Here is a 13864-nt window from a genome sequence, read left to right as displayed (position 1 = left end):
CTAGCAGAAAAGAAGCCTTGAGCTGAGCCTCATCAATTATTTGAAACAACTGTTGAACTTCAAAAGTTCAACCAGGCCCCAAGACTGGCACAGTGGCTCTGTCCCTCTATGCAGATGCTCTAGTCCCCTGTCCCAGTTTCCCTACACACAGAGTCATGGAGCTGGAAGGACCTCACATCAAGGACAGGCATGGCCTTGTGTGACAGATGAGAGGTTCAGTGAGATTAATTGCCCAAGGTCACACAGATCTCCAAGGTCACATGTAGCAAAACCAGGAACTCCAAGGTCACAAGTAGCAGAACCAGGAAATATTTTGATGCCCAATGAACCCTCCCAGTGTTCTCTGTGTTTCTCTGTGTTATTCGGCTTTCCTGTAATAATTAAAGCAAAGTAAACGAGAGACATCAGCCTCGTTAAATCCACTTGTCGGCTTTGAGTTACAGGCTATTTTTTTCTGCTTGTATGTTCTCCAGGACCCTGCTTTCTCTGCTGTGATTCACGACAAACTCCAGGTCCCCAACACCATCCAGAAGGCATGGAATGACCGGGACAACCGCTGTGACATTTGTGCCACACATCTGAACCAGCTGAAGCAGGAAGCCATCCAGATGGTGCTGACCTTGGAGCAGGTGGCTGGCAGCGAGCGCTACGATTTGTCGCCCGGCTCCCCCCCACCGCTCTCCAACATCCCCACCCTGGTGGGGGCCCGGCACGTGGCGGGGCTCCAGCAGCCCAGGGACTGGGCCTTTGTGCCTGCCTCCTACGCCACCTCCAACTACACAGGCTTCACCAACAAGCACAGCAGCAAACCCAACAGCCTTGGGGTCAGCAATGGGGCAGAAAAGAAGATTGGGTCCCCAACCCACCAGGCCAAGGTCAGCCTCCAGATGGCCACCAGCCCCAGCAATGGAAACATCCTCAACTCGGCGGCCATCCAGGCTCACCAGTTCCTGGATGGCACCTGGTCCCTGTCGAGAACCAATGGGGTCACCCTGTACCCCTACCAGGTAAGTAGCCTCTATGAGCATGAAAGAGTAGGGTTGGCCAGTGTCAAAGCAGAGAAGTGGGCAGTACTTCCTTTCTCAACTGGAAACTCAGAGCCTGGTGTTTCCATGTGGCCCCTGCGGGTCTCATCACAGAGCTCCAACCAGGCCTGCCTGCTTTGAGAGCATGCACACTGTGTCCAGCAAACCTTCCACTCCAGTCCTCTCTCTGCTCATTCAATATCTCCTTCCTGAGAGACCCTGTTGGTCCAGGCAATGCCAAGGGCTTCCCAGCTGTCAGGTTTTCTGCACAGATTAAGTACGTAGGCCTTGGAGAACTTGGACTGGGGCCCAAGCCCTGACTGGTCCGCTTACTAGCAATGTCCCCTTACACAAGGGACATGAACTTGCACAATGGGTTTTCCCTCTCTCAAGTCACATCCCCCACTGAGGAATGGATATAACAATAGTGAGGATTAAATAAGTCATGTATGCAAGACACGTAGCCCAATATGTGTCATAAACTTAAGGGATTGTGTTTGTGCTTGTTAGCAGAGATTCTAGAAATTAAGATGAATGGGTGAGAGATTTTTGGACCAGAGAATATTGTGGGCCCCTCAAATCATGATTTTTTTTTTCCTTTTTGTCTTTTTTCGTGTCCGGCAACGGATCGCAACCCTCAGTGTCGCCCCCGTACCGGACCAGGACCGGCAACGGGATCGCAACCCTCGGTGTTGCTCCCGCACCTCGCTCAGCCAGTGAGCGGCCGGTCTGTATGTGGGATCCGAACCCTCGGCGGGAGCGTCGCCACGCTTCCCAAACAGCGCACTGTAACAGTGCGCCACCGGGCTGGCCCAAATCATGATTTTAAAGCAACTTGTGGTTAGGGCTGGACATCGCTTGAATAAAATGTATTAGGGAACAACGAACCGTGTTGGCCGTCTGCTTCTACTGTCTGCACCTGCTAAAAGAGGTACAGACTCTTCCTAACCTCTCGTACCTGATGGACCTTTACCGATTTCTATTTGCAACTAATTTTAAATACTTTGGAGACTGGGTTTCCAAAGGTGCTTTTTCCCTTTTCTCATTTTCTCTTTTTGGTTATTTAAATTAGCACCTACCACCAAGTTTCCCTATGGAAATAGGAGAGCAGGTCTAAAGAATCTGAAAGGTTGTCTTAATTTTTCCAGGGTGAGCTTTCTGCTGGATGAGGGTTGGGTTTAATGTATGCATTTTCTAGGTCCCCTCATGATCAGCAGAGGGTGTTGACCATGACTGGAGTGGAGTGGTGGCCATGATCATGGGGTGTTAGTTGGGAGGAAAACTGGTGTAACAGATGATCTTAGAAATCTCAGGTTCTTTCTCACCTGTGTCCTTGTCATAGTGGGTGTTTAGTGGGTGGCCTTCCACTGTGATGTAGGGACGACTCAGGCTTCTTCTGTCGAAGGTGTCACCGTCTTCCAGGGGCCTCAGAGTCTTCTTCCAGATCTTCTGTAACCAGCCAGGAGATGAAGGAAGCGAGAAAGCTTGCAGGATCCCACAGGGGGATTTGGGGGCCCAGCCTGGCCTGGAAGGGGCATATATCGCCTCCATCCATATTCCAGTGGCCAGAATCCAGCCTCCTGGCCCCACCTTCCCATACAGGAAGCCCGTGTGCCCAGGAGAAAAACAAACAGGTCGAATGAACACATGGCAGAGCTTGTTATGTGGGGCACAGGTCCAGGGAGACATAAAATGATTTAAATATGGCTGATAAAATTCCTGGTGACTTTTCTAGAGTATTGAAGAGGGAATATAGATTGTGCCTCTTGGTATCTTGTGGGAAAAATTGATCATTATCCTAAGAAGTTAATGTTCTTGGGTCATCAAACATTTCATTTACTGGGTGCTTTGTAGTTTCCAAAATACAGTGCACATATCATTTTATTTAATGCCATAGTGGGCCTGTGAGACAGGAAGGGCAGATGTCAGGTCTTCCTTTTACAGATGGGGAATATGATACTTAGAGGAATTGGATGACCTGTGGCCACACAGTCAATGACAGAACCGACACCAGCTCCCCTTGCCCCGGGGGAACGGGTTTCCCTACCGCAGGTTTCCCAGCTTATCCCAGAGCAATAGCCTGTCAATATCTTTTCCAGGTATTGCTCCTTTTTAGACCTGGCATGCCAAAGAATAGGACCCCTATTTTGCCCTGCAGGGGCCTAGCTACCACTTGGTTGGAATGTTCTGGATTGTGAGTATAAACATTGTGGAATGTTTTGGATGGAATGTTCTGGATTGTGAGTATAAACATGAGGAATTAGTAGCATCCTGGGAGGGACTTCATAGTCTCATCTTGTCAATAACCATGTAGGGCACGAACTGAATGGGGCTTCTTTTCACTGTGGAATGATATGCTTTTTAATTTTATTTGCAATTTTTAAAATACACCATTTTGAAAATTATAAAAAGTAATCCATGTTTGTTGCAAAATAAAAATATATGAAAAAGTTTAAATCGAACTTTTAAAGTCAATGTCACCCAGAAATAAAGTATATAACATTTGGGTATATGCCCTCCCAGTATTTTATACGCATACAATTTGTAAAACTGTGACTAGATTCAATTTTGTGACCTTTTTTTAACTTAATATATTAGGGCGTTTTCCCATGCTTTTATGTGTTTTTTAAAGATATGATCTTTAATGGTAGCATAATATTCTATTATATGGATATTATCCACTCTGTGAATACGTCCTAATTTATACAAGCAAGCATCGGTTATTAGAGTTAAAGTTTTTGCTACTCTAAATAAATGCTCAGGAGAGCATCCTTCCACCCAAACTCACATTTTCAACACATCCCCGGATTGTACCAGCAACATTCCCATGTTGCACAGATACATTTCACCTCCCACGACCCCAAAGCCCTTGTAACAGGCATCAGGACTCATCAGGAGACTCGGTTTATTTGCACAATAATTCTGTTCTTTCTCTTCTTCCCCAGCCTCGTATGAAAGAGAATTTTATGTACAAGAGCAGGTGTTTATTAAGTTCTTACTGGGTGTCAGGCACTTTGCTAGGTGGTGGGTGGGGTCACTTCCTGGGCTGGAAACCCAGATTCTGGCCCGTGGTCCTTGCAGTGGGGAGAGACAGGTGAGCTGCCCACTGAGAGTCAACAGGTGAGCTCAAAGAGAGAGAGATGCCAGGCTGCTTTCAGAGCACACAGAGGGGCTTGTAATCCAGCCTGAGGGACGAGGGTGGGTGGATGGGGCTGAAAGGCACCAGCAAAGATGATTCATGCAAGCCACCAACTTGCGATTGTCCTGGGTGAGTTGTTTTGCTTCTTTCCAACTCCAGAGCAAACCAACGTATGCATTTCTCCTGAGTAAGAGTTAAAGGGACCAGAGGAAATCTCTCTGGGATAAAGAGATTTGGTGCCTGGCTATGAGTCAGTGTCCCTCGTGTTGTGACTGTGTCATCCTGATGCCCTGGGGTGGGGGCTCTGGGTCTGGCCAGACTGAGTGTCTCCTGTCGTGGACATCTCCCTGCAGTAAATATTCTGCAGTTCACAGTCTAGCCAACTCGTCAGAGATGGTTGACTGCTCTGAAAGCTGATCCCATTTTTCCTGCTCACCCAGGCTCCCACGTCTCTCCCCATAGAGCAGATGGCCTCTGGATTAGTGTCAAAGCTGTTCCCTGGGCAGAGAAGCATCTAGACTTTGTCAGAACCTGAGCCCATAGAAATGAGGGAGAGGAAGAGGACACTTGCCCTTCTGTAACTTAGATTCGGTGAGGATCAAAGAGATAAGGACAGGCTTTCCAGCCTGGAGAGACCTTCGTGTGGGTGACGGAAATGTCCTCCTGTCCCTCAAGCCCCTGTTACCCACACCACTGTGTGGTAATCTTCCAAGTTTGCAGTAGGAGATTGTTGGTTCTCTTTTGCTATGTATATCCTTCATGCTCCCAAAGTACCTCCAGAAAGAGCAGGATTTTATAAGCATCACAGATAAAAATGAATCTATCCAGAGAGGTAGGAAAAAGAGTAATTTTGGAGGCACTAAGTTTACATCAAAAATGTTGAACAGACAGCAAAGAGCATTTCTCATTACATATCTTAGCAAATTGGTTTCATAGAAGATAAGACAGGACCTTTCAAGGAAAGACTTTCTTCTGTTTTCTTGTGAAGAGTTAGCATAATCTGTACACACGCAGAGAAAGCAGAAGATGCTCTAGAACCTTCGTTTGATCACGTGAGTTTTGAGTTTGAAAAGACATGTCTAGATTAGTTCCTTGTAATCAACCATGAATTAATTACCTCTTTTTTAATAGCGGCTGCTTTTGCCTGATTTACACTCTTTGCAGTGAATAACTGCAGGAAAGACTGTCCACGTAACACTCAGAATCATAGAACGTTGGTGTTAGAATCCATTTTCGGAGGATGGTAACTGGCTTTTGCATCATGGTAGGAGACTTGGAGACAGAGTCCTACCTAGTTCGAGTCTGTATCTTTTTTTTTTTTTCCTTTTTGTCTTTTTTACTGACCAGTAACGGGATCGCAACCCTCGGTGTTGCGCCCGCACCGCGCTCAGCCAGTGAGCGGGAACCAGTCTCCACATGGGATCCGAACCCTCGGCGGGAGCGCTGCCACACCCTCCAGCGGCGCACTCTCCAGTGCACCACCGGGCCGGCCCAGAGTCTGTATCTTCACCAACTCTTGAACTACAGTTTAGTGGCTTAACATCTTAGTCTGTTTCCTTGCGTGTGAAATTCCTATCTCACAGGGTGATGTAGGGAAAAATTAATAAAAAAGCATGAGCATATTTATAAACTATAAAGCAGGGATACCAACCACTATTAATTATCCACTTGAACCCCTCATTTACCAGCGGAGAAACCTGAGCTTGAGAGATTTGCAGTTTCTTTCGTTCAGAGATTCCTGAATCCTAGTTTGATCTCTTTTGCTAGATTATAAATTCATTGCAAACAGGGATCCATTTAATTTTCATGTCCCTCATGGCAGCTAACATGCAAATTTGGCTGCTCATTAGAGAAAGCTCCAATCTCCAGGAAGCACTAAAGTTATTTCCCATGACTAGCTCCAGTTTTAGGAAAAAATTCCAGGCTACAAGACCTACCCAGATCCCAAGATTCCCAATAACTGAAAACCACTGGTTATTTGACTCCAAGCTAATCTTTAACCTGAAGTATCTTAATGATACTCAGTAAGTCCTTGGATGCAATGAAAAGAATCCAAGTAGCATTTTGATGTCACCCTTAATACAGGGGCATTGGAAAGAGTAGATGAGCTTTATTTCACAGGATTTCAAAAAACTGATCTTGTCAAGAAAATCTAAGACTTTGTATTAATATATAATAAATCCATAATGGATCATTAGTGCAAAAATGTCTTCAATAAAAATTATCCTGCTTTCTCAAAAAGCATCCTTTGGAATCAATGTCAGAGGTAATGTGAGAATGAACTCTGAAGTCATCATGGGATCGTCTCTAGTATATCTTTAGAAATAATTGTGTCTGTTAAGCACAGTCATTATTGGACTTTACATTTTAAGATACAGGCACAGGGGGTTGCAAAAGCAGCAACCTTGAAACATATCGAGGTTTATTAAACTGCAGGACCTCCACAGTGCTTAAAACCTGCTCCTCAGAGATCAGAAGCCTTGGGAGACTTGGTGATGACCCATTTTATGGAGGACTGTAGGAGAGGGCCCGACCTTTGAGGCTCACTCAGAGGCTTTGTTGGTGGTGCATTCATGGAAACCAGAAGCACACGTTCTTGGAGAGCTGATATGGGGTGGGGAGCGGGGAGAAGTAGACATACGTCCCTCCTGGCTGGACCACTTTTCAGGAAGGCAGAGGGGTGGGTGGTTGCAGTGTGTCAGGAGTGGAAGATTCCCATTCAGGTTTGTGAGCTCTTTGGGACTCAGCCACTTGTCCCCTGAAATATGCAATGCGTCCCTTCTTGAGCCAGGTCTGGTGTCAAATGCTTCCTATACCACTGTTTCTACTCAGTCAGATCAGTAGCGTAAGATGTTGCAATTAGACAAATTATAGCATGGAAAGGATTTTTAAGAGGTTAGTGTTTATAGATGGTCAAAGGGGGATTAGATTATTTATCTTTATGCTTTTGGCAAATCATGAACATGGGAAGAGGAATCAGTTTGTATATTTGGTCATGGACAACGCATTTCTCAAGGATATGGTGTTCAGGGTGAAATTCCAAAAGGGTAGTCCCGTATTATGAATATGAGCAGAGACATCGTCTGAAGGGAACTTCATCAGGAAATTTCAAAAATATTTTTAATCTGATCATTTACTTGGTGTGTAGGCTGAATAGGGTCCCCCAAAGGTATCCATGTCCTAATCCCCACAATCTATGAATGTTTTATATTACACAGTAGAAGGGACTTTGCAGATGTGATTAATAAGGATCTCAAGATGGGGGGATTATCCGGGTGGACCCAATGTAATCACAAGTGTCCTTAAAAGAGAGAGGCAGTTGGATCAGAACCAGGGAGAGGGGATGTAAGGACAGAAGCAGAGGTCAGAGAGGAGAGAGGATGCTACTGGCTTGGGTGATGGAGGAAGGGGTCACGAGCTGAGGAGGAAAGGCAGCCTCTAGAAGCTGGGAAAAGGCAAAGAAATCAATTCTCTCCTGCAGCCTCCAGCAGGAACCAGCCCTGCTGACCCACTGGAGACTTCCGACCTCCAGATCTGTAAAAGAATCCATTTGCATTGTTTTAATCTGCCAAATTCGTGTCATTTGCTTTAGCAGCCATAGGAGACTCATACACCTGGTGAAGCATTTGGTAAGTGAAAAGTGTGGTAAGGAGGAGCGAGATGAGGTCTGCAGACCCAGGAGTCGCTACAGATACCAGCCGGATGACCATGACCACGGGCTTTTCCTCCCACACTGCATTACTCTGTGGATCGGCCAGTACATGAGCCAGTCAGATTATTTCATCTGGGTGCCTGCACAGAATGAGAGCCTACTCACACGGCACTGCTGGTTTTCAATTGTCTCAGATTTCCCTCTTGTTGCAGAATCATCATAACAAGCTCACTCTCCACTGGTAGCTAGTAATTACCCTTATGTAAGGCTCTCGTGTTGTTGAAACTGCAGAAATCATTCCAGGCTGCTGGTGGGGGAGCCTTGATTGAAAAACNGCAAAGAAATCAATTCTCTCCTGCAGCCTCCAGCAGGAACCAGCCCTGCTGACCCACTGGAAACTTCTGACCTCCAGATCTGTAAAAGAATCCATTTGCATTGTTTTAATCTGCCAAATTCGTGTCATTTGCTTCAGCAGCCATAGGAGACTCATACACCTGGTGAAGCATTTGGTAAGTGAAAAGCGTGGTAAGGAGGAGCGAGATGAGGTCTGCAGACCCAGGAGTCGCTACAGATACCAGCCGGATGACCATGACCACGGGCTTTTCCTCCAACACTGCATTACTCTGTGGATCGGCCAGTACATGAGCCAGTCAGATTATTTCATCTGGGTGCCTGCACAGAATGAGAGCCTACTCACACGGCACTGCTGGTTTTCAATTGTCTCAGATTTCCCTATTGTTGCAGAATCATCATAACAAGCTCACTCTCCACTGGTAGCTAGTAATTACCCTTATGTAAGGCTCTTGTGTTGTTGAAACTGCAGAAATCATTCCAGGCTGCTGGTGGGGGAGCCTTGATTGAAAAACGTGTAGCAGAAAGCTCCTCTTCTTTGTAGGGCCTTTTGACCTCACAGAATGGGCTTTCCCAGAGCTGCCCCAGTGATAATTCTCACTTTATCTGGTATCCTGAGGATCACATGCATTTGAAAGTACGTTGAAAATGGCAGAGCAGAATGTAAGTGCTAGTTGGCATCACTTTTTATTTGGTAGGCAGAAGACAGATGTAAGAGATTTGGGAGTAAGGGAATGGGAAGATTTCCTTGCTTGAAAGCATGAGTTCTCAATGTGGGCTGCACACTAGAACCACTTGGGAGATTTAAAACATCCCAATGCCTAAGCTGCATCCCAGACTGATTGAATGAGAATATCTGCTGGTGGGACCCAGGCCTGGGTTTGCCAGGGCCAAGAACCACAGCTTTAAGGAATGAGTTACCTGGCACTGGTTTAATAAATACAGGAAGGGAGCAATGAAAACAGGGAGACGGAAAGACAGACAGATTGTGTATTAGTCTCCTAGAGCTGCCATAACAAATTACCACGAACTAGGTGACTTAAAACAAACAAAAGAAATGTATTCTCCCACAGTTCTGGAGCTGGAGGTCTGAAATCAAGGTGACAGCAGGGCCGTGTCCCCTCTGAGGCTCCAGGGGAGAATCCTTCCTTGCCACCTCCAGCTTCTGGTGGCTCTGGGCATTCCTGGGCTTGTGGCACATTTACTGCATTCTCTGCCTCTGTCTCCACATGGCCTTGTGTCTCGCTGGGATCTCTCTCTTCTTATAAGGATGCAAATCATTGGATTTGGAGCCCGCCCTAATCCAATTCCTAATGAATTACATATGCAAAGACCCTATTTCCAAATAAGGGCATCTTCTGAAGTTCCAAGTAGACCTGAATTTGGGAGGGGGGACACTATCCAACCCATTATAGATAGAAAGATAGATGGATAGATATATAGGTTATAGCTAGATAGATAGTAATAGATGATAAATAAGAGACGGATGATAGGTGGCTGAAAAGTGAAGGTGGAGCTGAGGAGGTGATATATTTGCAGCTTCCTTCCTCACTGAATGCTTTAGAAGGGGCAGGTGCAGGTGTGCGCAGCTGCCAGCCGGGGAGGAGGGTTCCCCTTCACGTTCTTTGGTTAGAGACGAAAGAGGGAACAAGGGGAAACCATTAAAAAGAAAAAAAAAAAAACACAGGGAAGAGAGGAGGAGGGAAGCCTCATATCCATAAACACCCTTAAACCTCTGGAGGGGATCAGCTCAGGAGCCAGAGACAAGGTTGTATGATCAACCTCTACACCCACACTCGGGGTTTTTGTGGCATCACATCCTCCTCTTGTGAACTCATCAAATACCTTTGAAGTCACTTGTGTTTTCACAACCATAGATATAAATGTAAAAAGCACCTCTTGGAACATGACCTGGGATTGTGGGGGTCGATACATTTAAGCTGAGAGTCTAATCTGCACAGGGCAAGAGGAGCCTCATTCCTTTTCTACTGACCAAGCTGATAGTTTGGGTTAAGGTGGTAGAATTTCAGTGAGGTAGATGAGAGATATACTTTCTGCTGCTTTATTTTAGTGACTTAAAGTAAATTCTGAACTGGGGTGGGGGGGCGAAAGTTGGTAGAATGGTCTGCATTTTTGTTTTTCTTTCTTAGAAATATTTCTGAGCTCCAGAAAGAAGCTAGAAATAGTGGTTAAGACGCTTTGCCCTTTAAAACTGTATTTCTTAGTGATCCCTGCCCCTTTGTGTGTGGGTGAGAGGTGTGGGGTGTGGCCATTACCTCCCAAGCACAGGAGAAGTTACCTGGCCTGTCTCTAGTTCTCCCAGGCTGGGGCAGGTGGAGGGCAGGGCTGGGGACTGCTGCCCTAGGAGGTGAAATTGCTCAGAGAGAGGACTGTCTCGATGTAGATGCTTTTTCACAGTTATCTTTTGTTTTAGACACTTCCCACATCCTTACTCATTTCTGCCCTCTTTGCCAATCCTCATTTTCTCAGGCACAATTTTTGCTTTCTTACAGAGTTGAATAAAAGAGCTAAGGAGGATCCACTGTGAGCTAAGGAGATAACAACAGTTACTGCATTTTTCTTTTTAATGGCAAAGAAACAGATTGCTTTAGGAAGTCTGAGGCTGGTGCTTACCAGTGATTTTATCCAAGTCTCCAACAATGAGGGACTAGAGGTTGGGGTCACAATGGATTAGCTGTGCCTGCACCAGAAATAAAAACTCAGTTTCCTTGCTTACTGTGTGACCTCCAGCAGGCTTTGTGTCTTCTCCCCTGCAAAGTGGAAAGTTGCAGAATTGTTATGGGGATGATAGGAGATAATGTATGTTGAATAGTTAACATTGTGTCTGACGCATGGTAACCTCTCCGTTAAGTTCACTGAAACTTGAATACCATCATTTCTAGTCAACTCACGTTCACGTGACTCAGGTTGAATGGCATCAGGACCTTCGTTTCCAATGTAAGAACCACTGGTAGATGGAAAAACAATACCAAACCATGAAATGAATATCAAGCACATGATGAAATAAATGTTAACTAGGAGCACAGAAATCACCAGCCCTCTATACATATCACCAGAAATCAACTTTGCATATGTACATTACATCTTACACGAGTACGTCATATTTTAAGTAGAAATTGTCTCATTCCACCATTAGTGAATTACAGTCGTCCCTTGGTACCCATGGGGGATTGGTTATAGGACCTCGATGGACGCTAAAATCTGAGGATGGTCAAATTCCTTATATAAAATGGTGTAGTACAGTTGACCATTGAACAACATGAAGGTTAGGGGCGCTGATCTCTTGTGCAGTTGAAAATCCACATATAACTTCTGACTCCCCCAAAACTTAACTAATAATAGCCTAGTGTTGATTGGAAGCCTTACTGATAACATAAACAGCCAATGAACACACATTTTGTATGTTATATGTATTATAGACTGTATTCTTAGAATAAATTAAGCTGGAGAAAAGAAAACGTTATTAAGAAAATCCTAAGGCAGAGAAAATACTTTTACAATACTATATATTATTTACTGAAAGAAATCTGTGTTAGTGGATCTGTGGCAGTTAAACCTGTGCTGTTCAAGGGTCATCTGTGTTTGCAATAAATTAAGCTAGAGAAAAGAAAACGTTATTAAGAAAATCCTAAGGCAGAGAAAATACTTTTACAATACTATATATTATTTACTGAAAAAAATCTGTGTTAGTGGATCTGTGGCAGTTAAACCTGTGCTGTTCAAGGGTCATCTGTGTTTGCATATACCCTAAAGCATTCTCCCATATACTCTAGATTACTTATAATACCTAATACAATGTAAATGCTACATAAATAGTTCTTAGACTGTATTTTCATTTGAATTATTTTTTATGGTTGTATTGTTATTTTTATTATGATTATTTTTTCCTAATATTTTTGAGCCGAGGTTGGTTGAATCTGCGGATGTGGATGGCCAACCATAATCAATAAAATACTGAAAGACACATTGACCAATTTTTCCCCATATTGAGAGACCTTTTTAAGGCAGGAGGGGAGGAAATATATATACTCAAATCATTTAAAATTCTACAGAATGGTTGAAAGGTCAATTTACGATAATCCAAAAGAGTAAAACCTTGTTATTTAGAGTTAATTTGAAATATCATGCAATTCAGGCCTAGCTCATGATTCTTATTGAGTGAGCACTTTGAAACAGAGGACTCAGGCCTTTTATTCTTGTTTTCCTTGTTTATATGCTTATGGTAAAGTATAATTTTAATATATTGCTTTCTTATTATTCATTTACATCTTTATAAAATGCAAATCTTTCTTTTAAAAGTGTTACATAATCTGGAGTTTTCAATAAACTGGAAAATTGAAGACTCCTCCTTACCTGCCCCACCCCAGACATACATCTGATTAATTTCAAATTGAGAATTTACTGTGCTATCAGTCTTTAGCGTGACAAATTAGCATGCCTCTATCATATAGAGGTATTTTATGAAGATTAGTTGGTGAGTCAAATATTTCATATGCCTCAGTCAGTCCCAGGGAATAACTGAGGTGTTCAGGAAGCATATTAGTCACCATTTGGGGGACTCTGGAGACTATTTAGTTCCCTACTGCTGCACTAGTGGCCTCAAAGAGTCAACACATCCCTTCAGCAGCTCATCTTCAGCCTGGACATGGGCACTTGAAAAGGAAACATAGCAGCAGCCATGTCTATGTTCAAGGCTGTGACCAGGAGTTTTCCAATTACATGACTCACCTGAGCCCACCTGAAAGTTTCCATCACCTTAGCAAGGCTGGTTTCCTCATCTTCTAGGCGGTGAGGGGCATTATCAGTGGCAAGACTGAACCCATCAGCCTGTTCACAACCTCTTTCCTTTTTGTGAAAGCAAACAGGTCCCAGATATGCTCATGGAGTCAGGGCAGGAGGGCTGCCCTTGTGAATTACAGACGACAGAACCAAGGTCCAGACATGTCAAGGGACCTGATCAAGGTCCCATAGCTGGGAGATGACAGAGGGTCTCCTGTGTGCCTGCCCTTGGCCCCTCCTGAGGATAGAAGGCCAGTTCCTCCCACGGGAGGGCCACCCACAACGCTCACCATCGACATGATTTCTTTGGGGCGATTCGGGGTGACTGGGATTTCACGTTTTATTGTTCTGCATAGTAGTATAGAAATCAATGCCCGTGTGTTACCTCTCCTCACTGGGAGGTCACTGGGGATGAAGCTTGAGACAAAGATGAGCCAAAAACCAAAAGGCTGTGTGAGCAATGCTGCCACCTAGTGAGACTTACTTTATCCTACCTAAGAGGTAGACTTGACAGGCCTGAGAGGTAGAATCCGATCAGAAATTATTTTCATTTCCTAAGATGAGTAATGGGAAACAGGGCCATTTTGGGGATCAGTAATGTGGCCTTCACTTAGTGGAGTGGTATCTGTTTAAATTCAGCATCCCAAAACATATTCCTTAGAAGGGACTTAGTGGCCTGAACAGGTCTTCCCTGGACACAGAGCTCAGTTTTGGCACAGTGCAAAGTGCAGACAGATCGGCATGTGAATTCTGGTCACCTACTTATCAGCTGAGTAATATTTGTGGTCCTTGTTTCTTGATTGTAGTGAACTATACATGACATAAAATGTACTGGTTTTTTTTTTTTCCGTTTTGTCTTTTTTTACTGACCGGTAACGGGATCGCAACCCTCGGTGT

At 44.5% G+C, this 13864-nt stretch overlaps 1 protein-coding gene across 1 annotated transcript in view; it reads left to right on the top strand.

The window, feature by feature from the left end:
- The first annotated feature begins 477 nt into the window (after positions 1 to 477).
- Positions 478 to 13864, top strand: part of LOC103597962 (kinesin-like protein KIF26B) — a 53540-nt gene continuing 40153 nt past the window's right edge. Inside the window, exon 1 of the mRNA XM_008581852.1 lies at positions 478 to 1007. Coding sequence (XP_008580074.1) covers positions 609 to 1007 — 399 coding nt within the window. The 5' untranslated portion in view covers positions 478 to 608. The remainder of the gene's footprint in view (positions 1008 to 13864) is intronic.

The sequence above is a fragment of the Galeopterus variegatus genome, unplaced genomic scaffold, assembly GCF_000696425.1.
Source record: "Galeopterus variegatus unplaced genomic scaffold, G_variegatus-3.0.2 Scaffold2474, whole genome shotgun sequence".
Taxonomy (NCBI): Eukaryota; Metazoa; Chordata; class Mammalia; order Dermoptera; family Cynocephalidae; genus Galeopterus; species Galeopterus variegatus.
The sequence above is the reverse complement of the archived record's forward strand: the minus strand, read 5'-3'. Positions and strand labels throughout refer to the sequence as shown.